This window comes from Panthera onca, chromosome D2 (assembly GCF_046562875.1).
Source record: "Panthera onca isolate mPanOnc1 chromosome D2, mPanOnc1 haplotype 2, whole genome shotgun sequence".
NCBI classification, from domain to species: domain Eukaryota; kingdom Metazoa; phylum Chordata; class Mammalia; order Carnivora; family Felidae; genus Panthera; species Panthera onca.
In genome coordinates this window covers 22780823-22801079 of record NC_138349.1, presented here as the reverse complement: position 1 = coordinate 22801079, position 20257 = coordinate 22780823, and the positions used below count along the sequence as shown (strand labels likewise).

Sequence of the window (20257 nt, the reverse complement as noted above, 5' to 3'; positions counted from 1 at the left end):
CAATGATATTCCTAAGAATCAGAATGGTCAGCTACAGAGCTAGGCACATGTTGACCCTATCTCATCATATAAAGGGATATACCCATGTGGAACACTGTCTGAGTTTAAAGAGAGCATAATCCTACAGCTAACTTGTCCCTGCCAAACAAATAAGAGCCCTCGGCCTTGCCTAGGTGGGCACTCAGCAGTGAGTGGCTGAAGCCTACGGCAAGAGCTAGGTTCAGCACTGCCTCACAGAGAACAGCTCCCCCTGCTGAGTTCCTCCACATTCCTCTCACCCTTCAGCATAGTGTTGTGTGTAGGTGTGGTCACAATTTTTGAGAAACAACAGCCTCACAAAAGGGACAAAGGCATTTTGCATTCAGTCTCTTGCCCACATTCTGTACATGATTATAAGGATATATGTGTAACGAATAACCACACCACCTCTTGAAAAAGAGCAAAACAAAAAGAAATGGTTATTTCAATATGCCATGACTCTCTGTAGTGCTTCTTTTAAAGAATTAAGCTATCAGGGTGCATGGTGTTATTTAATCTACCTCCCTCTTCAGCCAGGCGGTGATAGTCTCTATCTTCCCGTGGATAAGGGGGAGGTATGAAAGCATTCTGATTTCTCTGCTCATATCCATCCCCAAACAATGTGATAAACACCAATGTGGGTGGGAGGTGGTGTTAAAACATGGGCAAGCAATGAATAAAGCAGATTGTTTGGTAGGAAAATCTTGGGCAAACACATTAGGCATTTCTGGATGGCACAAGATATTTAAACTACCAGGAATAGTGAAGTGAAAGTTGCTGAATTAAATCACCTACAGAAGTAAATGAGGAGACTGGAGAGAGGCCAGAAACTAGCAACTCATGGGAAGGAAACATTTTGTCAGTCATCCCAGACGGGCACATTGCAGAAATGGTCTTGTCTAAAGGAGGCAAAACCCATTTACTATCCTGGTTTTCTGTCTCAATTGCAGTAGAAATATTGCATTTTAAGATACACTGTCCAACACAAAATCACTGTGCAAGAAAATTAAGTAGCCCACACCAAGTGTTTTAACAAAGAAAGAGAATAGGTCTTAATTAGAAACTCAGGATTTTGCAAGCAATTTAGCATAAATAAAATGCAAGCAGGCCTAAAAATAAGGAAGTCCATTAAAGACACACAAAAAAGTTAGCTATAGGGTAGTTTTAATAATAAATCAAGGTCAGACCGTTCAAATGTGTCCTGATTGAATTAAGGCGACTTAGGTGTTAGGTTGAAATATAGCAGTTGCATACAACACAATCTAGTTTAAATGGCCCCTGATTTAGAGAAAGAAATCAAGGACTCCTTCTTAAATAGAAAGGATCGTTTCCACATAAGAAAAGGAACTGCTGTAAGAAAGAATCCCAAATTATTTGTTAAATAAATGTCACTTTAGCTCTACTTTTAACTAAGTGCTATAGCTGCATTTGAAATAGTTTTATAATTTTTCTCCATCTATAGAGAAAATCTTTGCTTAATCATATAGCAGGAGCAAGCATTTTTGTTTTCATAGAAAATCAGTCATATGTTTTTTTTTTTTTTTTATCTACTTACATAATAGAATTGGCTGCAATGTTGGAAAACAAAGCAGAGACACTGAATGAGACACTGTCCAGCTCTACGTAGAGGTATGGCTGATGATTTATATATAAAGGCAGAAGCAGAGATGTGTATTGTAAATGTCCTTCATTTATACACTAATTTGCCAAAGCCTGTGACAAAGAGAACCCCTAAGTGTTTATATCCCTTTAGACAAAGATTTCTGTGAGTATATTATTTCAACCATGACAACCAGAACTCTACCTGTTGCCTGTCAATGTTTAAAAAATGTTTTCCTAGATTTTTTTTTTCAATTAACTCCTGAGGAATGCGTAAGCTTTGGGAGTTCTGAAGAGGAGTCTTGGATCATAATCTCTCCACAGAGAGTATATGGATGGACCACCAATCTCTAAGCTCCTAGAGGGTCAAAACTCTGCTGGTTTAATCACAAACAAATTCCCAGTGTCTGGCATATGCCTGATGTGTATTAGGCACTTAATAACGATTTACTACATGAACAAGTTGAATTTACCAAAAAGATGAAATGTTCTAGCATTCCAAATGTCATGAATGGATGTCATGAATATAATGCCAAAGAACTGAGCTTTTTAGGCCATAACTATCTGGATTAAAATCCAAATTCTACCTTTTGCTATCCTAGTGACCTTGGGTGGGTTATTTACCCTCCTGTTTTTCAGTTTCTTAATTCTAAAACGAGGATAATGACAATGCCTACTTTCTATAGCTGACACGTGTAATACCAAGAATAGTACCTGGCACACTGCAAACCCCTCATAAGTGTTGACTATTATTTTATCAACTATTGTCTAAGATCTCGATACGTAGGAGTCCTTACCCACCTTTAATTGAATTCCCACTCTGTCCAAACTCACTTGGGAAATCCACCAACCTTCAAGGTACCCTTTCAGGTAAATGTGCCTGAAAAAAACATGTCCATTTAATCCATAATTCTTTTCTCATTGTCATGGTGCTCTTGGTTCAGTCCATTATCACAAATGCAATTTTATCTCTCACAATGCAATATGTCTTCATCATTTCTCAAATGCTCTGGCTTTGCTGAGACTTCTGTATCATGGGGGCTGGTTCTCAATCCAGCTCCTTAAATTAGGAGCATGAAGTTATTTTCTCCCTCAGGCCCGAGGCAATGCTAGCCCCTACCAGCCATCAGCACATCTTGGCAGCTAGAATATCAGACTTCATTAAGACACATCCTTACCCTTCATGATATAAGGATGCTGTAACTCCAACACAACTTGATTTATTTGATTTGAATTTATGTTTTCCCTCTCAGTCTCTCCCTCCCTCCCACCCACCCCCCCTCTATCTGTTTCTATGTCTCTCTCTGTCTTTCGGTATAATTTTGGGTCATTTTATTAGAACAATTTGCATGAGGCAATCCAGATAGTTTATATTTCATGAATCAGGACAGTGAAAAATATCCAGACAGCCTATCATTACAGTGTCTCAATGCTGACCAGTAACCTTCTTTATTAAAGAAAGCCAATGAAATGATCCTATACTGCTTTAGTGTTCTGATATTTTAATGTACACTTATCAAGTACCTCCTGTGGACCAACTACAAGAATAAAAAATGAATAGAATGGAGCCTTGTCACATTGACTAGAATCTAAGACAGTGCTTGGAGAGAGGCATAAAGAGAGTAACTTGGCACATAAGATCTCTTCTTATAAGATGCAGGTATCTCAATACTTCTTGGAAGTATTGTGGAAACTCTCAGAAAGGAGATGATAGTCAAGCAATGACTTAAAGAATGAAATGGACTTAACTGGGCAGAAACAAAGCTGATTAACTTTCTTTCTTTCTCTTTTTCATGGATGATTAAGTTTCTAAGCAGAGGAAGTAGTATGAGCAAAGGGACAGGAACAGAGAACGAAAGGTCTGCATTGGCAGTGAGAATTTGCAGTGGCTAAGAGTATGTTCGCCTTTGAGGCAGGAAAGAGAGGGTCAAAGGACGATCTTCAAGTTAGTATGCAGGTAACAACTTCGGTATTTTCATTGTGCCTCACTGCTTATATTCTCTCCAATCTCCTAAATCAAACAATGGTAAACCTTTCTCAAAAAGGGTAAGAGGATAAATACTTTAGACATTATGAGCTATACAATCTGTCACAACTACTCAACTTTGTCATTTTTGCCCCAAAGCAGCCATCAAAAATACGTAAATGAATGAGGATGGTTGTGTTCCAATAAAATTTTATATCAAATAATTTTCAGGTGTCATGACCCATCATTATTTTTATTTCTCTTAGCCACTTAAAAATGTAAAAACATATAAAACATAATAAAAATGTAAAAACATTTTTGTGGGTCATATACAAAACAAGTGTTAGGCCAATTTGGTACAAGGTCATAGTTAGCTAACCCCTGCCTTAAATAAACTACCTCAAATCCCACATGCAAAAGAAAGATAAACTAATGCCTCTCCCTAAAACGGTAATATAACCATTGCTTCTTTACAGATATTTTCAAGACCTACATTTAGGCTGAGTGAGAGGCACTTGGGCACTTCCATACTTGATGAGCTTTTAAAGCAAATATGATTTTTCCTTTTCCTTTCCCTAAGATTTTAATCTAACTTAAATGAATATCAAGGAGAGTCTAATATAGGAAATGAGCCTTAGGTAATTGGCAGAGAACTTGTCTTAGTCCATTCAGGATGCTACAAAAAAAATACCATAGACTGGATGGCTTATGAACAGCAGACATTTCTTTCCCACAGCTCTGGAGTCCAGGGAGTTTAGGATCCAAACACCATAAAATCCAGTTTCTGGTGAGGGTCCACTTCCAGGTTCCACAAATGGCACCTTCTTGCTGTGTCCTCACAAGGTAGAAAGGGTAAGGGAGTTTCTTAGATCACTTTTATTAAGACACTAATCTCCATTCATTGGGGTTCCATCCTTATGACCTATTTGCCTCCCAAAGGCCCCACCTCCTAACACCATCACTTTGGGGTTACATATCAACATATGAATCTGAGGGTAGGGGGTGGGCAAAGTTGCATTCAGACCAGGGTAGAGTTCATCTTATGCTTTGAGGATGGTCATTTATATGTCTCAGAGTATATTTATGCATAGCTAAAAAGCTCATTCTCAAGTCATTTCTGCCTGAAAAGGATGAAATTCCTGAGTCATTGAATCTACTACAGTAGCACAAAAGCTGGGTCAAGATTCCTAAGTCACAATACTCCAAAGCCAGATCTGGACCTTGTAACATCATCTCAAAGCTCAGTGTGACTGAAAATTCAATGCACAGAGATGGTGGAACTCAAAGGCTATGGAAACATCTCTTCAATTGATCATGGGCTCGTGACCAGTTCTGAGAGCACACGTTCCCTGTATCTCTGGCCACTCTGTGGCCTTCTCTTACTGCCTTGAGTCATACTGCAATCTTAAGTGGTGATCATCCAACTCATCCTAATGCACCCAGTTCCCCATATTGATTTGGGAAGCATGTCCAAGAGAATGACATGAACACCAACTTTTAACTCTTTAAAAGCAGAAACATATAGAATAACCTTGAAAAAATTCCCTCATTGCTTAACCAAATTCTGTGAATAGAAAAGACAGAAATACCTTGAATTTGTATGTGTATGTATGTATGCATCTGTACACATTTGTGTACAAGCATACGTGGGTACACAAAGATTCAGGGGAAAAACTTTCCTCTTTTGGAAAATCAAGTTCCTTTGGTCAGGGTGAGGCCAAGCACTTAACAGACATTTTAACCTGGGGAGTCTAATCTGATATTTAAACATACCATGAGCCTAGGTTCCAAATTACTTGGACACTGAGATGATGGAGAAAGACAGTGCCATTCCTGTCACAGCTTGTTGACCACACTAGCAATCTAAAATGAATCCAAAACCAAAGATTTGAGGAGTTTAAAAGAGTTAGGAGTGGCCTATTCTGTCTGCAAAACTCCTCATGTTGTGTAAAGACCAGCTTAAATGTCACCTCCCTTTAAAGCCTTGCTTCCCACTCTCAGAAAGAATTAGTTGTTCCCCACTCATCTTTGCTCCCATAGCACTTTGCACAAAGCTCTATTACAGCTATTATGCACTTATCATACTAAATTGCAATTTATCTGTTTATGTGTCTGTCTACTTCCACCAGAATATGCGCCCTCAAGGGCAAAGGGCAGGTCTTATTCAGCTCTGTATTCTCAGACTCAGCACAGCGCTGACACAACAACCACTTAAAACATGTTTTAGTATTTTTATTATTAAAGAAATGCATGCCCCTGTTAAAAATTCAAAACAGCACATACTGGTATAAAAGGAAAGGTTACAAGTTGCCTTTCTACCATCTAGACCATCAGTTCCATCTCCCACAAGAAAGCACTCTTAAGACATGCTTAAAAGTGCATAAATACTACACACACCCCTTCCACCCCACACCCAGCCAACCAGCACGAGTGGTTCTCAAAGCTACCACACACGTAAGATTGGCTGCGTCTGCTGGCAACATGACAGGGCTGGGTTTGGACCCCCCCAGAGCAAAGACCAGGGAAGTACTGTTGCCAAAGGACAAGGGTACCATGAGACTAGGACTCAGTTCTGTTCTGCATTCTTTATGAGCTGACAGTGAGTTCTCTCCACTCAGTGGTATGTTTCCTATTTCATCTCTCACTTTCTTTCTGTGATTTACTCCACGCTTCCATGTCTCTGTTACAATTCTTTGTTTCTCCATCTGCTTTTCTCTGTCTCTGGTCTGTCTGTCTCTTGCCTCACCTTCTCTTTAGCCTCCTCTTTCTTGGTCCACCTCTGCTGTCTCTGTCTTTCTCTCTGTCTCTCTCTCTCTCTCTCTCTCTCTCTCTTATTCTTTCTATCTCTCAGCTTCCACTGTCTGTCTCTCTTCGGTTTCTTTTTCTTTGTTCTGGAGATGTTCTTCCATTCAGCTCTCACAATCAGTAAGCATCCTTACAGCAATATCTAATATTCCACTTTTGAGAGTAGAGACTTAAGTGTAGTACATCAGTGTTTAAGCAGTTGTGAGCATATGGGATGCACACATTTATTATGTATGCGCTCATGTGTACATACATGATTTAGAGATGGAGACTAAGCTCAAGACAGAGACATAGATTCAAAATGGAATGCATGTTCTTTTAATGGGAACTGAAGCTACTACAATTTCTGGAAGGGGTTGTCAGTTTGGTGAAATGGCCTCAGATCTCTCTTTCTGGGATCAGCAAAGGGGAAGGTAAACAAAAGACCTGCCGGCCCCTGCTGCTGCTCACCCGGAAGAGAGACACAGAGTGATCTTTCTGCTTTGCAAAAACCCTGGGCACTCGCTCTCTCCCAACAATAGCGATTGGAAGCAAATCAGGCAACTTGAACGTGGGCTCTTTGTTTAGTTCAGTTGCCTGGAATTCAGTTCTAATGAGGCCAAGTTCAAAATCTCCTTTGCTCACTCTTATTTTTTTTCATTTTTCAAGTAACTTTTAAAAGTAACTCAAGCAATGTATATTTATTGAGAAACAACAGCATAACTATGGACAAACAAAAAGCATCACCTATAAAGCCAACATTCCTTATAATCACAGGAAATGTTTTGAATCATACCTTTCCTCTTTTGTAATGGTATTTTATAGCATACAATAAAATTTTGAAATTATTGAGCCCTTCCATGTTCAGGTATATTTCTAGAGGCTTGAGATATATGAGGGAAATGCATAGACAAAAAACCCCACGGACTTCATGTGTCTTATATTTGTACTATTTTTCAATCTATTTTTCCCTTTCTGGTATTTTGTGGGTGGTTTCCCAATTATATACATATATACATATGTATATAATATGTATATGTATATATGTGTATATACACGTATATATATGTATATATATTTACATAAGCAATCTTTTTGTGGCTGAATATTCTACAACACTCGTAAACAAGATCATGGATTGTTTAAGTGAAAAGCCATTTTCCCCAAGGAACAAGCAAACAAAATCGTATAGTTACTAAGGGCTGCTGGCCCCAAAACATATGACTTTGTGTGCAGATTTCAAGCTGAAAATAATCAAAGTCCAAAAGACTTGGGAAAAATCTTTGACCTTCCCCCTAACTGCCAAAAAGAATCTGGATGGAGGACCTGTTTCAGGAAGGGTGCTATCACCATAGACAACTACACTGTAATATGAACTAAGTGTGAGAGACAGGGAGGAACCTAGCAAAGCATTTGTTAAAATTCCTCTCTGTATCCTATTGTTTCTACGTGGTTCGGAAAATATTTCCTTTACTAAACACTTGATCTTCTTTATCTTCCTGTAAATTGTCCTCCCCCACCCCCTTTCAAGTCTCAGACCCATACCCCTTTTCTTTAGTTCAGAATGATGTATATATCCCATGCTGTTTTACCGTCTTTGGAATTTCATATTTATGTGGATTCCCTACATGTAAGAATAAAATATGATTTTCTCCTGTCATTCTGTCTCATGTCAATTTAATTCTTAGACAAGAACTCTGAAGGGTAGAGGAAAATTTTTCTATCCCAAAAACAGCAAATATTTAGTAAGCAATTTGCAATATTGTGATTTATAATAAATGTATATTTGATCTTTATTTCATCATTGGCACCAAATTTCAAAGACTCTTAGAATTTCCTATATGATGAGAGAGATAAAAGTGTCCTTTTTTATGTTAATGAGATGACTATGGGACCACACCTAAGGATGGGAGCTGGTTGCCAGGAGAACCATCCACCTGATTGGAAGGTTGCAAACTTTTAGTCCCAGTCCCTAACCTCTGAGGAAGGGAGAGGGGCTAGAGGCTGAACTGCCGGCCAATGATTTAATCAATTGTGCCTATGGAATAAAGCCTCCATAAAACCCAATAGGATAGGGTTCCAAGAGATTCTAGGTTGGTAAACATGTTGAGATTCAGGGAGAGCAGCATGCTCAGAGAGAACACGGAAGCTCTGCCTTTTCCCCAAATCTTGCTCAACGCATCTCTTCCATATGGCTATTCCTGAGTTATATCCTTTTGTAATAAACTGGAAATTTAGTAAGTAAAATATTTCTCTTGAGTTCTATAAGCTTTTCTAGCAAATTAATCAAACCCAAGGAGAGATTCATTGGAACTTCAAATTTACAGCTAGTTGGTCACAAGCACAGGCGACACCTTGGGCTGTGAATGGCATCTGAAGTTGGGAGGGGGTGGCAGTCCTGTTGGACTGAGTGCTTCACTGGTGGACTCTGAGGTGCTGCCTCTGGGTACACAGTGCCGAAGTTGAGTTGAATTGTAGGACACCCACCTGTTGTCAGAGTTTTGCTTGTTGGTGTGGAAGCCCCCACACCAACCAACACACACACACACACACACACACACACACACACACACACACACACACACACATTGGAAATCACGTCCAGACACTTATTACAACTACTATGTGCAAATAGCTGGAGACATTGAGAAGGATGACAAAAGCATAAGACAGGGTCTTGGACCCATAACAAGAAAATGTAGCTGAAATAGAAAAACATAACTGCAGAAACAAGAGTATTATCATGAGCAGCATATTAAAAACACCATTTAGTAGGTCATACTCGAGCATTAGTAATACTAGTACTAATACTAACAAAATAGTGGTAACACCAATAACGATGATAATAGCTAACCTTCAATGATTGGTTGCTATCTGCCAGATGCCACTTTCAGCACTTTTGAATCTAGTGTCTCCTTTAACCAGTAAGAAACCATATAAAAAATATAGCGTTATCGTTTCCATTTTACAGCTAAGGAAATGAAGGCACAGAATTATAAAGTTAATTGCCCAAGTTCACCGATCTAGCACATAGCGGAGTGGGAACTCAAACCCATAACTAAACATTGTGTTCTAATTAAAATAATGTCCTCTTTCAGCCACTGAAGACATGGTCTGCCCGTGGTCATCTGGACATCCAGGAAAGATAACTGCCTAGGATATATTCAGCGATAAAAAACATCACCATCTGGCAAAAAAGCATCATCTTCTTCCTGGGGAATCTGCACTGTCCCACGTAACTGTCTCTCATTCTCCTAAGGCACCTTGTACCAGGTCTTTCCCACAGGGGTCACAGTTTCCGTGGAGAAGCTGATAAAAAAGCTGTGGGCTCCAGCTCACCACAGGGAAAAGTGAAGCATATTGACACAAGGTTGTACAGACAACGGAAGGGGTTCATAGACCCCAAAACTCACACGTGAATCTTAGGAAAATGATTTTCAAGCTTTATAGACTTCCTAAGGGAGTCTGTAAAACATAAAGATTCCTAGTCCCCACCAACAGATGTAAAAGCAGGTCCCATGAGGGCAAGCTCTTTAAGAAATGCTGCCCGAGGTGCCCACAGCTGCCCAGTTTAGAATTCCCCTGTCAACTTGGCAAAACCTACGTCAGGGTAAAGACGGATACAGATAGATTTCTAAGCAGGTGACAACCATGCCTAAAATAGCCCTTCCTCCCCAATGATTCTTATCAAGAGTGTATTTTGGGAAGTGCTAAGACAAGGGGAAGGCCTATTGCTTTTAACTCCCCTCCCCTCCCCCAAAGACCCTGAAGCAGAAGGATCTATGGTACACAATTCAGTGTCTCAATAGCCTCTGCTACTCTGGTTAGGGAAAGATGACTAAAGGCATCAATCCATTGGCTTCAGGGCACAACATGATTAGTTGGTAGCTTCTGATAGCATGATTTTTATTAGCAGTTTCTTTAAAAAGTATACAAGTTGTCCACACTTTCACTCAAGGTTCATTAGCCAGCAGGGAGAAGCCAAACAGCACATCCCACACATCCTCCCAGAATAACAAGAAGACACGTTTTAATAACCCCAGGAGAGCCACTCAAGGGGACAGATGGCCCTTGAGGCTTTGATTGAGCTCTGTCATGAAGCAGATTATTACTAAGTAAAATATATCAGGTTAGTGCCCTGATCAGGATGATATGATAGGGGAAAACCCTGAGGTGGGGTCCTCATGCCAAAAGTTCCCCTACCATCCCTCTGCACTGACTTGTGAAGTTCTTGCTAAAGAAACTCAGAACTAAACCCTTACAGAGAGTCAACGTGATCAAATGGAAAATGCTTTGGAGCCAGAAAGGACAAAATTCCAATTCCAGCTGTGCCACCTTCTAACTGGGTGACCTTGCCCAAGCAAGTTCTTTAAGCCCTGACTTCCACAACTCTAGAATGAGGACAATAATACCACATTTGTATTACGGTGGTGGGAAGATGAAGTTAAACAGTGTGATGCTCTAGAAAGTTCTTTCAGGGAAGCTTCTCACAAATTTGGTGGTTATTTATATGATTGTCAAGAGGGGTTTCTGTTACAATCAATAGATCTTATCTGGCTATAGAGAGCTATCCCTAGTGTTCAGTGAACTCCCCTTTGCTCCATTCCCCCACCCATGCCCCAAAAGTCAGAATAAGCAGTGAAGGCAATAGCTGAGAACTCTGTTATATAATCTTTGAGCCAATAAACCCCATCAGTATCAACAGGCACCCTTCAATTTGACTACCGCTGCTCCCAAATGTTGACACGTTAGGTTCCCTTGACTGAGATCACACTTACTATTATTTTAAACTACATTTAATCTGTATCAGCCAATTAAAGAGAGGAAGAAGTGAATATGCCCCTCTTCTCCCTCAAGCTCCTTCTGCAACTAGCCCAGTTGTAAGTAATCATACCTCTCAAGTCCATTAGCAGTGGAATATGGAGAATGGGTTTTTGCCAGAGACCTTGCTTGCAGAAAGCCCCATCATCTGTCTTTAAGGTCCCCTTTTAAAGGTTTAAACAATGCCATGAGCCTTCTGATGAGTCCACCTGCTCTGAAGCCCAGAATAGCTGAGCACAGAACTCAGGATCTCCATGGCCAATACCCACACTTCTTCCCACAGTGGAAAACATTATGGACACAGGTGCATAGGCCTCAGATAAACCAAGGGGCTAGGATGTAGCTGTGTTCTAACTCTTGCCTGTGGAAAGCCAGCAGGGGGCCAAGCCAAGAATCAGTCACATGGTGTGGCAAAACACTGTTGACTCTCTTCTTCCACTAACTGACCTACTTAATAGCAGTGCCTTCATTTCCCTACCTGAGAAATGTAGATGATATTTGTCTTTCCTATCTCATGGGCCCGTGGGGAGAAAACCAACTGAGGTAAGGAAAGAAACGTTCCAATCTTTGAAAGCTGAGGCATTTTGCAAAGGAAATGGCTATAAGGGATCTAAAGTGCTGTAACAACATTCAGGAGTGCTATAGAAACAGACACAGTATCTCTTATACACAGGGAAAATTTCATGTAGGATTTCCTACAGAACATTCATGTCCTTTTTCTCTCTACTTATGGTTTAGAAGAGGCTCTGTTCTTTCCTTATGAACTTTGCACAGTAAGGTTCTACTTTGTTTCTTGCCAACCATTTGACTACTCGATCCACCCCACGGAAAAGAGTGTGCATGCCCCTCCAGAGTAACCACTCCACCTCCACGGAGCCCGGCTCCACCTCCTATGTGCCACACGTATTCCCTGCCATCCCTGTTAGCCACTGCACTGACACCATTTGGCTTGTTTCCTCCCTAGGACACACATATGCATTCTCCACCCTTTCTAGCCAGAGATATAGAATGGTAATTGAGATATCCACAAAGACAGAACAAATATTTTACGTATGTTGAGGGACTTAACATAAGCTGGCAAGGAGCCAAATTAATTTACCCTCTGGGCAGCCTGGCCAGTGATATTTCTGACCAGGGACTTAAACAAAACAAAGGCCTTTACAGAAAACTGTGTGTGGAAAATGTCTATGTAAAAATGAAACAGTGATGACTCTAGCTGAGATCTAAGGTGCAAACAAAGGCAATCGTATCTTTCACGAAGGTAAAGAGTGCATCTTTCAGTGACCACACAGGTTTTCTTTTCTTTTTGGGGGGGGGGGGTTGGAATATACCCAAAGACACTAGAAGATCAATTTGCATATCTTGGCTTAAATCATATTTTTAAAATGATTTCTAAGATTAACACATCAGTTAAACATAGTTTACATTTAAAGTAGGCTAATTTATTGGAACACACAGGAATATTTACATCTCTACTCTTGACCTTTACTCTTGCTATCCATTCAGTTCAAAATATCCTTGTAATAACCTCCATCTCTTAATAAAGATTTTCTCTACATTTCAAGGTTCACTTGAAGTACCTGCTCCACCAGGAAGTTTGAAGGCCACCCTACTCAGTAGATGTCTGATTCTCTTCTGAACTCGATAGCATCCTCTGCCCTCAGTGGGTTCTCAGATTCTGTTACCTCTTCAGAGAACTCTTTAAGTACAAGACAGAAAGCTCCTTGAGGGCAGGGAATAATTACTCCCACCTTTGGGCGTCGCCGCACATATATCTGTATTAGAAGTGTCTAACAAATGTTAGGACTCAATATATATTTGTAGAATTAAAGGTCAATACGACAATTTGTGCAAGCTTCTTAGCACAATGCTGCCACATGGCAATCTCTCCTTGGAGGTAATTTTTATTCTCTTAGATAAATCATTAAAGAATTATTAAATAAACAATTCCATCAGGTTTTGTGCCTTAGTCTAGGAGTTTCTGGGGTCCCTCCATAAAAAGATGTGGATAGAGTTCCCAGAGTCAACATTTATGTCATTTTCCTCTAGAACACCCCACTGAATATATTAGGGGAAACTAAATTCCCAATCTCATATGAAGCAATTTTGTTGTCCAAAGATACAAAGTTCCTTCATGAGAAGATGTGACCCAAAAAAAACCATAATAAATTAGATTTTGCTGCAAGTCAACATTGAAATGAATGCCTGCTTGTATCTCAAATGTTTTGATTTCTTATGAATGGATACACATATTAACCATGGAAAAAGGAGGAATCGTGTGGAACAAAAGGCTTGCTGCTTACAGGTCAAGGGTACAGGTCATTTTGTCACTCGTGTGTCCCCAACTCTCCTAGTACACTTAAATGTAGGTGCACAATACGTGCAGGCTGAACAAACTATTAAGTTACTTCCAACCTGAAGGAGATTTCCATGGCATTCTAGTCTATCTGCATCATTTTACAGAGGATGAAATTGAGGCCACATAGGACACATTATGACTACATATCTAGTTTGTGTACACAGTCGGGACTATAACTCAGCATTCTTATCCACCACTGGAGAATTATTTATTAAACTAAAAGAACAAGTAGCATTTGTTGAGCACTTACTATGTATCAGCAACTTCATATACATGATATCAACTGTTCAGGAAAAAAGCCTGCAAAAGCTGTACTATCCCCATATTTTAGTTGAGGAAGGCGAAGTTCAAAGAATTTAACTGTCTTGTTCAAGGCAAAGTGTGGTAAGCAGGAGACCTAACACTCAAACTCAAATCTCTCTGCTTCCAAACCCCCTGCCTCCTGTGTCACACCACATTAACATTCACTAACAGCACAAAGCACTGATCAGAGAAGGAATTATGTGGGCTTGTTAGAGAGAGCTAAAACCCTTTATCATTTTACTTTAAAAACAAGCCAGAAAATATGTCTAAATGTACAATCAAATCAAGTGTTTACGTGCAACCTCTCTATAAATCAGATTTAGAAGTAACTTCGAAAAGGAATCTGTTCCTGAAGAACACTAGATCTGAGAGCTGAATGATGGCAGGTTACCTCGTGCTCAATGAATCACCAGGTGCAGATTCCATGTCTCACTAAAGACGAAGAGGTAGGCGGATAAGAGAACAAGCAAATCACTACTTAAGGTAAAGAGTGCAATGTGACAGGCACCTGTTAAAGTCCTTGCTTTTCTACAGATGGAGCTTACAGCTAGGACTGTGCCTTCCTCCACCATCATCTGAAATCCCCCCCAAGATAGGATGATTTAAAATTCTGACTCCAAAAGGCCTGAGTTTTTCTGTTCTACCTTAAAGTCTTTAAGACCAGCCATTCTGTGAGGTTGGGAAATCGGCTTACTCAGGGTTCCAGCCCCTATTTGACACTGACCTTCTGTAACATCTTAGCAATTCATTCAGCTTTCTACAGCTTCGGTTTTTCTTCTCTGTGTAATGAGAATAAGAATATCTCCTCATAGCAGGTCTGTGAAAATTAAGTGAGGTGATGGAAGAGAAGACATCTACCCAAAACCTGACCCAAGTTGGGATTCGGTGTATTCACTAAGGTTCCGTGGTAAATGTCAAGTCCTGGAACAGCTAAAGGCAAGGAGGTACATGGAAATCAACCAGACCATCATGATCTATGACAAATGCAGCATTAAAGTATCAGAATGGCAAAATGTAAGTGAAAGCCTCTGTTAACAAACCTTCTAATACTATTTCCAGTGAGAAAAGGACAAGGCACTAGGCTGAAATATCCAAGTTGACTCCAGCATTAAAATATGAAAAATAGATATTAACACTTGCCATTCACATATTACCTAACAAGGATTTTTATAAGGATTAATAAGTGTAGCACTTTGAAATTTCTTGGAAATAAGGAATAAATACACGCTTCATCACACATACATATACAGACAAATATATATTTTAACAAACTAAGGATTACTGTATAAATTTAGATCAGGGCACAGCATGCCTAGGATGAGTAGGGTAGGAACAATATGTTCTTGCTTAAGACACCAAGCTCATGACAAATGATTCATCCCCAGCACCTTTCATGCCAAAAGATCCCCCCAGGTGTTCCACCAACTCCAGCAACACTTTCCATCAAGCTAGACGGCAGTGGAGAGGAATCACATCACTCCCACGGATGAGGCAAAACAGTCATGTCTTTACACAACTGCACAAGTCCAACAGCGAGGGGGCAGGAAGAAGGGAAGGAGGCGAGAGAAACATCCAGAATTCCTCACAAGTTTGACAGGCAGCCTATAATTACCACACATTTACACCTTTAAGGCAGGGGTTATTGTGATCAGAAACCCTACTTAGCAAAGGCTTTTAGCTATAGGTCAGACAGATTCAGAGGATGTGTATTGCCTGTGGCCCTGAGCGGGTTGGGGGCGGGCTTAAGGGAGGGGGCTGACACCTAACCCTGAAGAAAATGAGAGCTGCCCAATGTCACCCTCCAGTTTAAATTAGTGTTTGTTTCCTCTAGGAAGAAATGAAGGGCTGTGAGTTGAGAGTTCCAAACAGGTGTAGTCCTCGACAGTCACAACCCGCTCATGTGTCACCTGGCACGTAATGAGCTGGCGTTGCCCCCATTTTAGGGATGAGGAAATTCACACTCACCATGCAATCGACTTGCCAAGAGCAAACCACAAATAAACCAGCATTAGAACCCAAGTCTCCACACTGCTTTTTACATGACAAAGTCGCCCAGAAAAGTTTTTTTTTTTTTATGCCTTCCTTCATTTATTTATTTTTTGTTTGTTTGTTTTTTAAATTTTGTCTCTCCTATGACTCTGGGCCAGCTTTGTTTTGTGGGACCTGGATAAAGACGATTGCTCTCCCTTTCTTTCTATATATATAATACACATACACACACACACACACACACACACACACACACACACACTAAAAAACCTGTAATTTGTGTGTAAAAAGGCAGGGATGGGGAGCAGAGGGGTTCCTTGCAGAATTAAAAACTTCAAAGGGTAGAAATCTCATTAGCAACAGGGTTTGAGGGCTCAAGTCTTTAATGTGCACCACCTTGATTTCCTACATTATCTCAGATTTCCCTGCATGTTGGCTGTCCAAGCCCTGACCCTCATAAGCCCTACTGTGCTTATAAGCATCATTAAAAAAAAAAAGAAAAGAAAAAGGCTGGCAGTGCTTGGCGCCATTTCTTAAATGGAGTTTAAAATTTGCCAAAGATGTACTCTCTTTTTCCAGCTCTCTCCAAGATCTTTCAAGAGATGAACTAAAGTAGAGGTCTAATGGGTGAGTGATATTTTACAGCTTGAATTACATTAAAAGCCAGAAATATTTTGAGTCCAATGTCCTCCACTTCTTGATTCAACAAGATGTAATATGTTTGATGTGTTGAAAATCTCCCCTTAAAGCCAGAAGCTATGAGTTAATCATTTAAAGCAGTGTGAAAGTTATTCAATCAGTTTAAGAAGATTCAAGTTCAAATTGGGGGATGAATTTTAGTGGTTATGATATGAAAGATATGATAGTTAAGGTAAGAAATGAGGGCAAGGGTCTCCAGAACTTTAACGGAAAGAATTTCAGCTTCAATTATTTGATTAAACCTTTCCTGAGAACTATAGAAAACCATGGCCTCAGTCATGAGAGCTGAATTGTAGGGAAAACCTTGCTGGTGCTCCCAGGACAGACACACAAATACAAAATATTGTTGATCAGGATTTGCCTTAATACAGTTTATATCTATATACTCAAGGAACCCATAATGACAGACTATTATTTTCAAATGTTCACAACTTTCATTAAAAAGCTGACAATGAGCACAACTCACTGAAGTGGGAAGTTTTCTGGGAAGATTTCTGGCAATGACATCACAACTGAAAACATTTTGAAAGGTACCAGGCTGCACAGACTGTGCATATTACAAACACTACAATCTCAATAACCTGATGGAAGCTGAAACTTTGATTTTTTTTCTCGTTTTACTCATCCTTGGTTTTTGTGTTCTTTTCTGCTTCATGGCAGCCTAGAGAACTTTCCACACTTTTAAATCATCTTCAGTTCTTCCCATCAAAGCTAGTTCTTTACTATTTCAGCTCATTGAAGTTTCCCAGGTGCAGTTTAAGCTGGAATAGCTACCCCAGATTCAGAACATGCAGGCTTTTCCAAAAATCTAAAACCTTCCCTGACGTGGCCAAAGGTCCTGGACTGTACCCACTCTCCCTGGTGTCACTCTTCTGGAATCCAGCAATCCCCCTGGTCCCTTCCTAAAGGGAGGGCTGAGTCTTTATTTGTGAGCTTCTCTAGAGGAGGTCAGGCAATGGGGAAGAACAGGGGGTTGTTGTCACTGGGATATATCTGATCTTCCTGGGACTGATCATGCGGGGAGAACAACCACTCATTCACAGGCTGGAAAGCCCCAGCTCTCAAAACACACTGGCTGGTGCTGTTAGAAGATGCTAGAGAGTTCCTGTCCTGAAACTTGCATCCACTTGGTCCCCAGAAACAGAGAATACATTAAGGGCACCTTAGTTTCCACTACGTATCTCTTCCCTTGTGAGGAAGGGGGGGGGGGGGGGGGGTTAGGAGCTTTGCAGAAAAATAAAAAGCTTACGAATAAAGTCTTCTTGATCTGACTTGTGCTCACCCTGAGTCTAGCAAGTAAAGAGAAAGTCACTTAAAAGAATGTCATCCTGCCTGGAAATTTAACCCATTCACCTCCGCATTAACCCCCTCTGTTTGTCTGGGTCTTCAGCTCTGTTACTACACCCATAAGACCAGGAAACAGGTATCTGCCTGCCCTGTTTGAAGCTTGGGGGGGGGGGGGGAGGTTTGAGAGGACTCTGATGGTGTCGTGGGTCTCCTGATGGGTGACATTAACTCCTAGGGGAGGTGGGCAGGGAAGACTTTAGTTTGCAGCATCCCTCAAGTGCAGAAACCCCATTTCTCCAAATTCTCCATCAGATGACACAGCCTGCTTTTAACCCTTTCCCCCGTCACCCCTTGCCCTCAGGCCCCCTCTACTCACGCTGCTGTTGTGGCCGGACCAGTGGACCATGGCTTGGTTGTGTGCTGAGTCGCCCGTCAGCGCGAACGTGGTGCTGGTCAGCCTCAGCTCCTCCATCCGGAAGCGAGTGGCTTTGTCCGGGTCCCGCTCCAGAGTCCCAGGCCCCGGCTGCCCTCCGTCCCTTAGCATTCCCCGGGGGCTCCGGCTCGCGCCCTCTCCGCGGTCTGCCTTCCCCGGTTCCGCTTCACTCCGTCTCCGCCGGCCAGCGCGTGGGGCCATCGCCACGGACGCCGCGGTGCCCGGGGCCCGCTCCAGGGACAGCGCTCGGTCTCCGGGGGCCACCGCGAACAGCGGGCGCCCAAGGAGGGGCAGGGGTGTGGCAGCAGCTCTGCCTCGCGGTCCCCGGCCAACGAAGCCCCCCGGGGTGGCAGCCCAGCCTGGGGCCGAGCCGGGGGGCAGCTGGGGGCAGCAGGAGCCGCCGCCGCAGGCGCCCGGGACGCAGAGGACCAAGAGCCCCGCGCCGGCGAGGAGTGCGCTCAGCCCGGCTGGGGAGCCGCCGCCGGCGCCAACTTTTCCCATCGCGGGAGCGGAGAGCAGCGGAGAGGGGGCCGGAGCGGAGGCGGCGGCGCGGGGCTCTCCGCCGGCGGGCCGTGGAGGGGCGGGCGCTCAGGACCCCAACTCCATCCAAGTTGGGCCGCGGAGGGGGCGGGCGGAGGCGGCGCCGGGCAGGTGGCGGCCGCTTGCCCAGGCTGGGCTGGTGCCGAGCGCGGCTTCGGACCGAGCGAGCCGCCGCCACGCGGGGGTGGAGCTCGACTGAAGTCACGGGCGGAGCGGGCGCTGGCGCGCTGGCGGGCGACGCGCGGGGGGAGGGAGGAGGGCGCTGCCGGGGCTTCGGGCGCCGCGTCCCGCTGCCGAGCTGCGCCGCGCGGGTGGCTGCGGGGACTGGATGCGTCGCCGACCCTCCCCTCGGGCTCGCGGGCGCTGCCGCCGCCGCCGCTCACTCGGCGCCCCCGCGGCCGCGGTCTCCCGTCTCCGCGCTGAGCCCGCACGCCCCTCCCGTGGGGGCGGCCAGCCGGGCTCGCGGAGCGCTCGCTGTGTTGGGGACTTCCTATTCCTGTTTTATTGTTTCTGTCAGTCTCGGCTGCCTTTTCCTCCCCCCACACCCCCACCCCCGGGCTCCTCCAGTTTAGATGTTAAGGCTGGGTGGGCTTCTGGTCCTTGCCTCCTTAGTCTCCGTGAGTTGGCGTCTTGACCTCAGCTTGAGCAGAGCCTGCGTGTCTCAGCCTGGGGGAGATCCCGGGAAGGCAACAGCAGAGAATGATGTAATTAAATGATCCTGTGGTGTGGTGTGTGTGTGTGTGTGTGTGTGTGTGTGTGTGTGTGTGCGCGCGCGCGCGTGTGGTTAGGGGGATTTTTCCATCAATTATTACGCTTAGATAGCTTTCCGGACCCCCTATAGCGCTCACTGTATTTGAAGCCAATCTTCCTGCATTTTGTGGGCATATATCTTGGCTTCCCTAAGAGACCACAAACTCACTGAGGACAGGAATTGCGAGCAACTTGGAAGAAGTGACCAGTTTATTCTTTTTGCCATTTTTATCCTCGGTGCTCGCCCCACTGTCCTACTCGGTAGGAAATCTGTCCGTCATTAATGCAATAAATACCTGTTGTGAAACTATTCTATGTCTGTATGCAAACAGAGACAGGAAAAGAGGCATGGTATTATATTTATCCTGTGTCGTTGGTGCCCAGCCCAGAGCTACTAGCACATGCCTGGAGATCCTTACCAGCAAACTTCCAGGCTTTGCCGGATGTTCTGCCACTAGTTTGCTGTGGGGCCTCAGACAAAGTGGCAATCTCTCAGCTTCCTACACTTTAAAATTAAGCGGTTGCATTAGATGACCTTTAAAATCCTTTCCACTCCTAAAATTCTGTAATTGTATGATTATAATGTCTGCCCAGCCCAGCTCCCCTGCTACTGTTCAAAAGTTCAGATGAAGATTTATAGCAGGTGAATGGGCTTTGAAAATTACAAAGAATTTCTCAAAATCCAAGCCTTTTTCAAATGGAAAGTTTG

At 42.8% G+C, this 20257-nt stretch overlaps 1 protein-coding gene across 6 annotated transcripts in view; it reads right to left on the bottom strand.

The window, feature by feature from the left end:
• Positions 1-19403, bottom strand: part of SORCS1 (sortilin related VPS10 domain containing receptor 1) — a 502203-nt gene extending 482800 nt beyond the window's left edge. For 2 of the 6 annotated variants that reach the window (XM_078434810.2, XM_078434809.2), the window contains exon 1: positions 18202-19401. In XM_078434810.2, the coding sequence (XP_078290936.2) occupies positions 18202-18759 (558 nt within the window). In that variant the 5' untranslated portion in view covers positions 18760-19401. Of the gene's footprint in view, positions 1-18201 lie in introns of all 6 variants that reach the window. The other 4 variants (XM_078434812.2, XM_078434811.2, XM_078434807.2 and 1 more) reach the window with 3 other exon arrangements.
• Between the last annotated feature and the right edge of the window lie 854 nt (positions 19404-20257).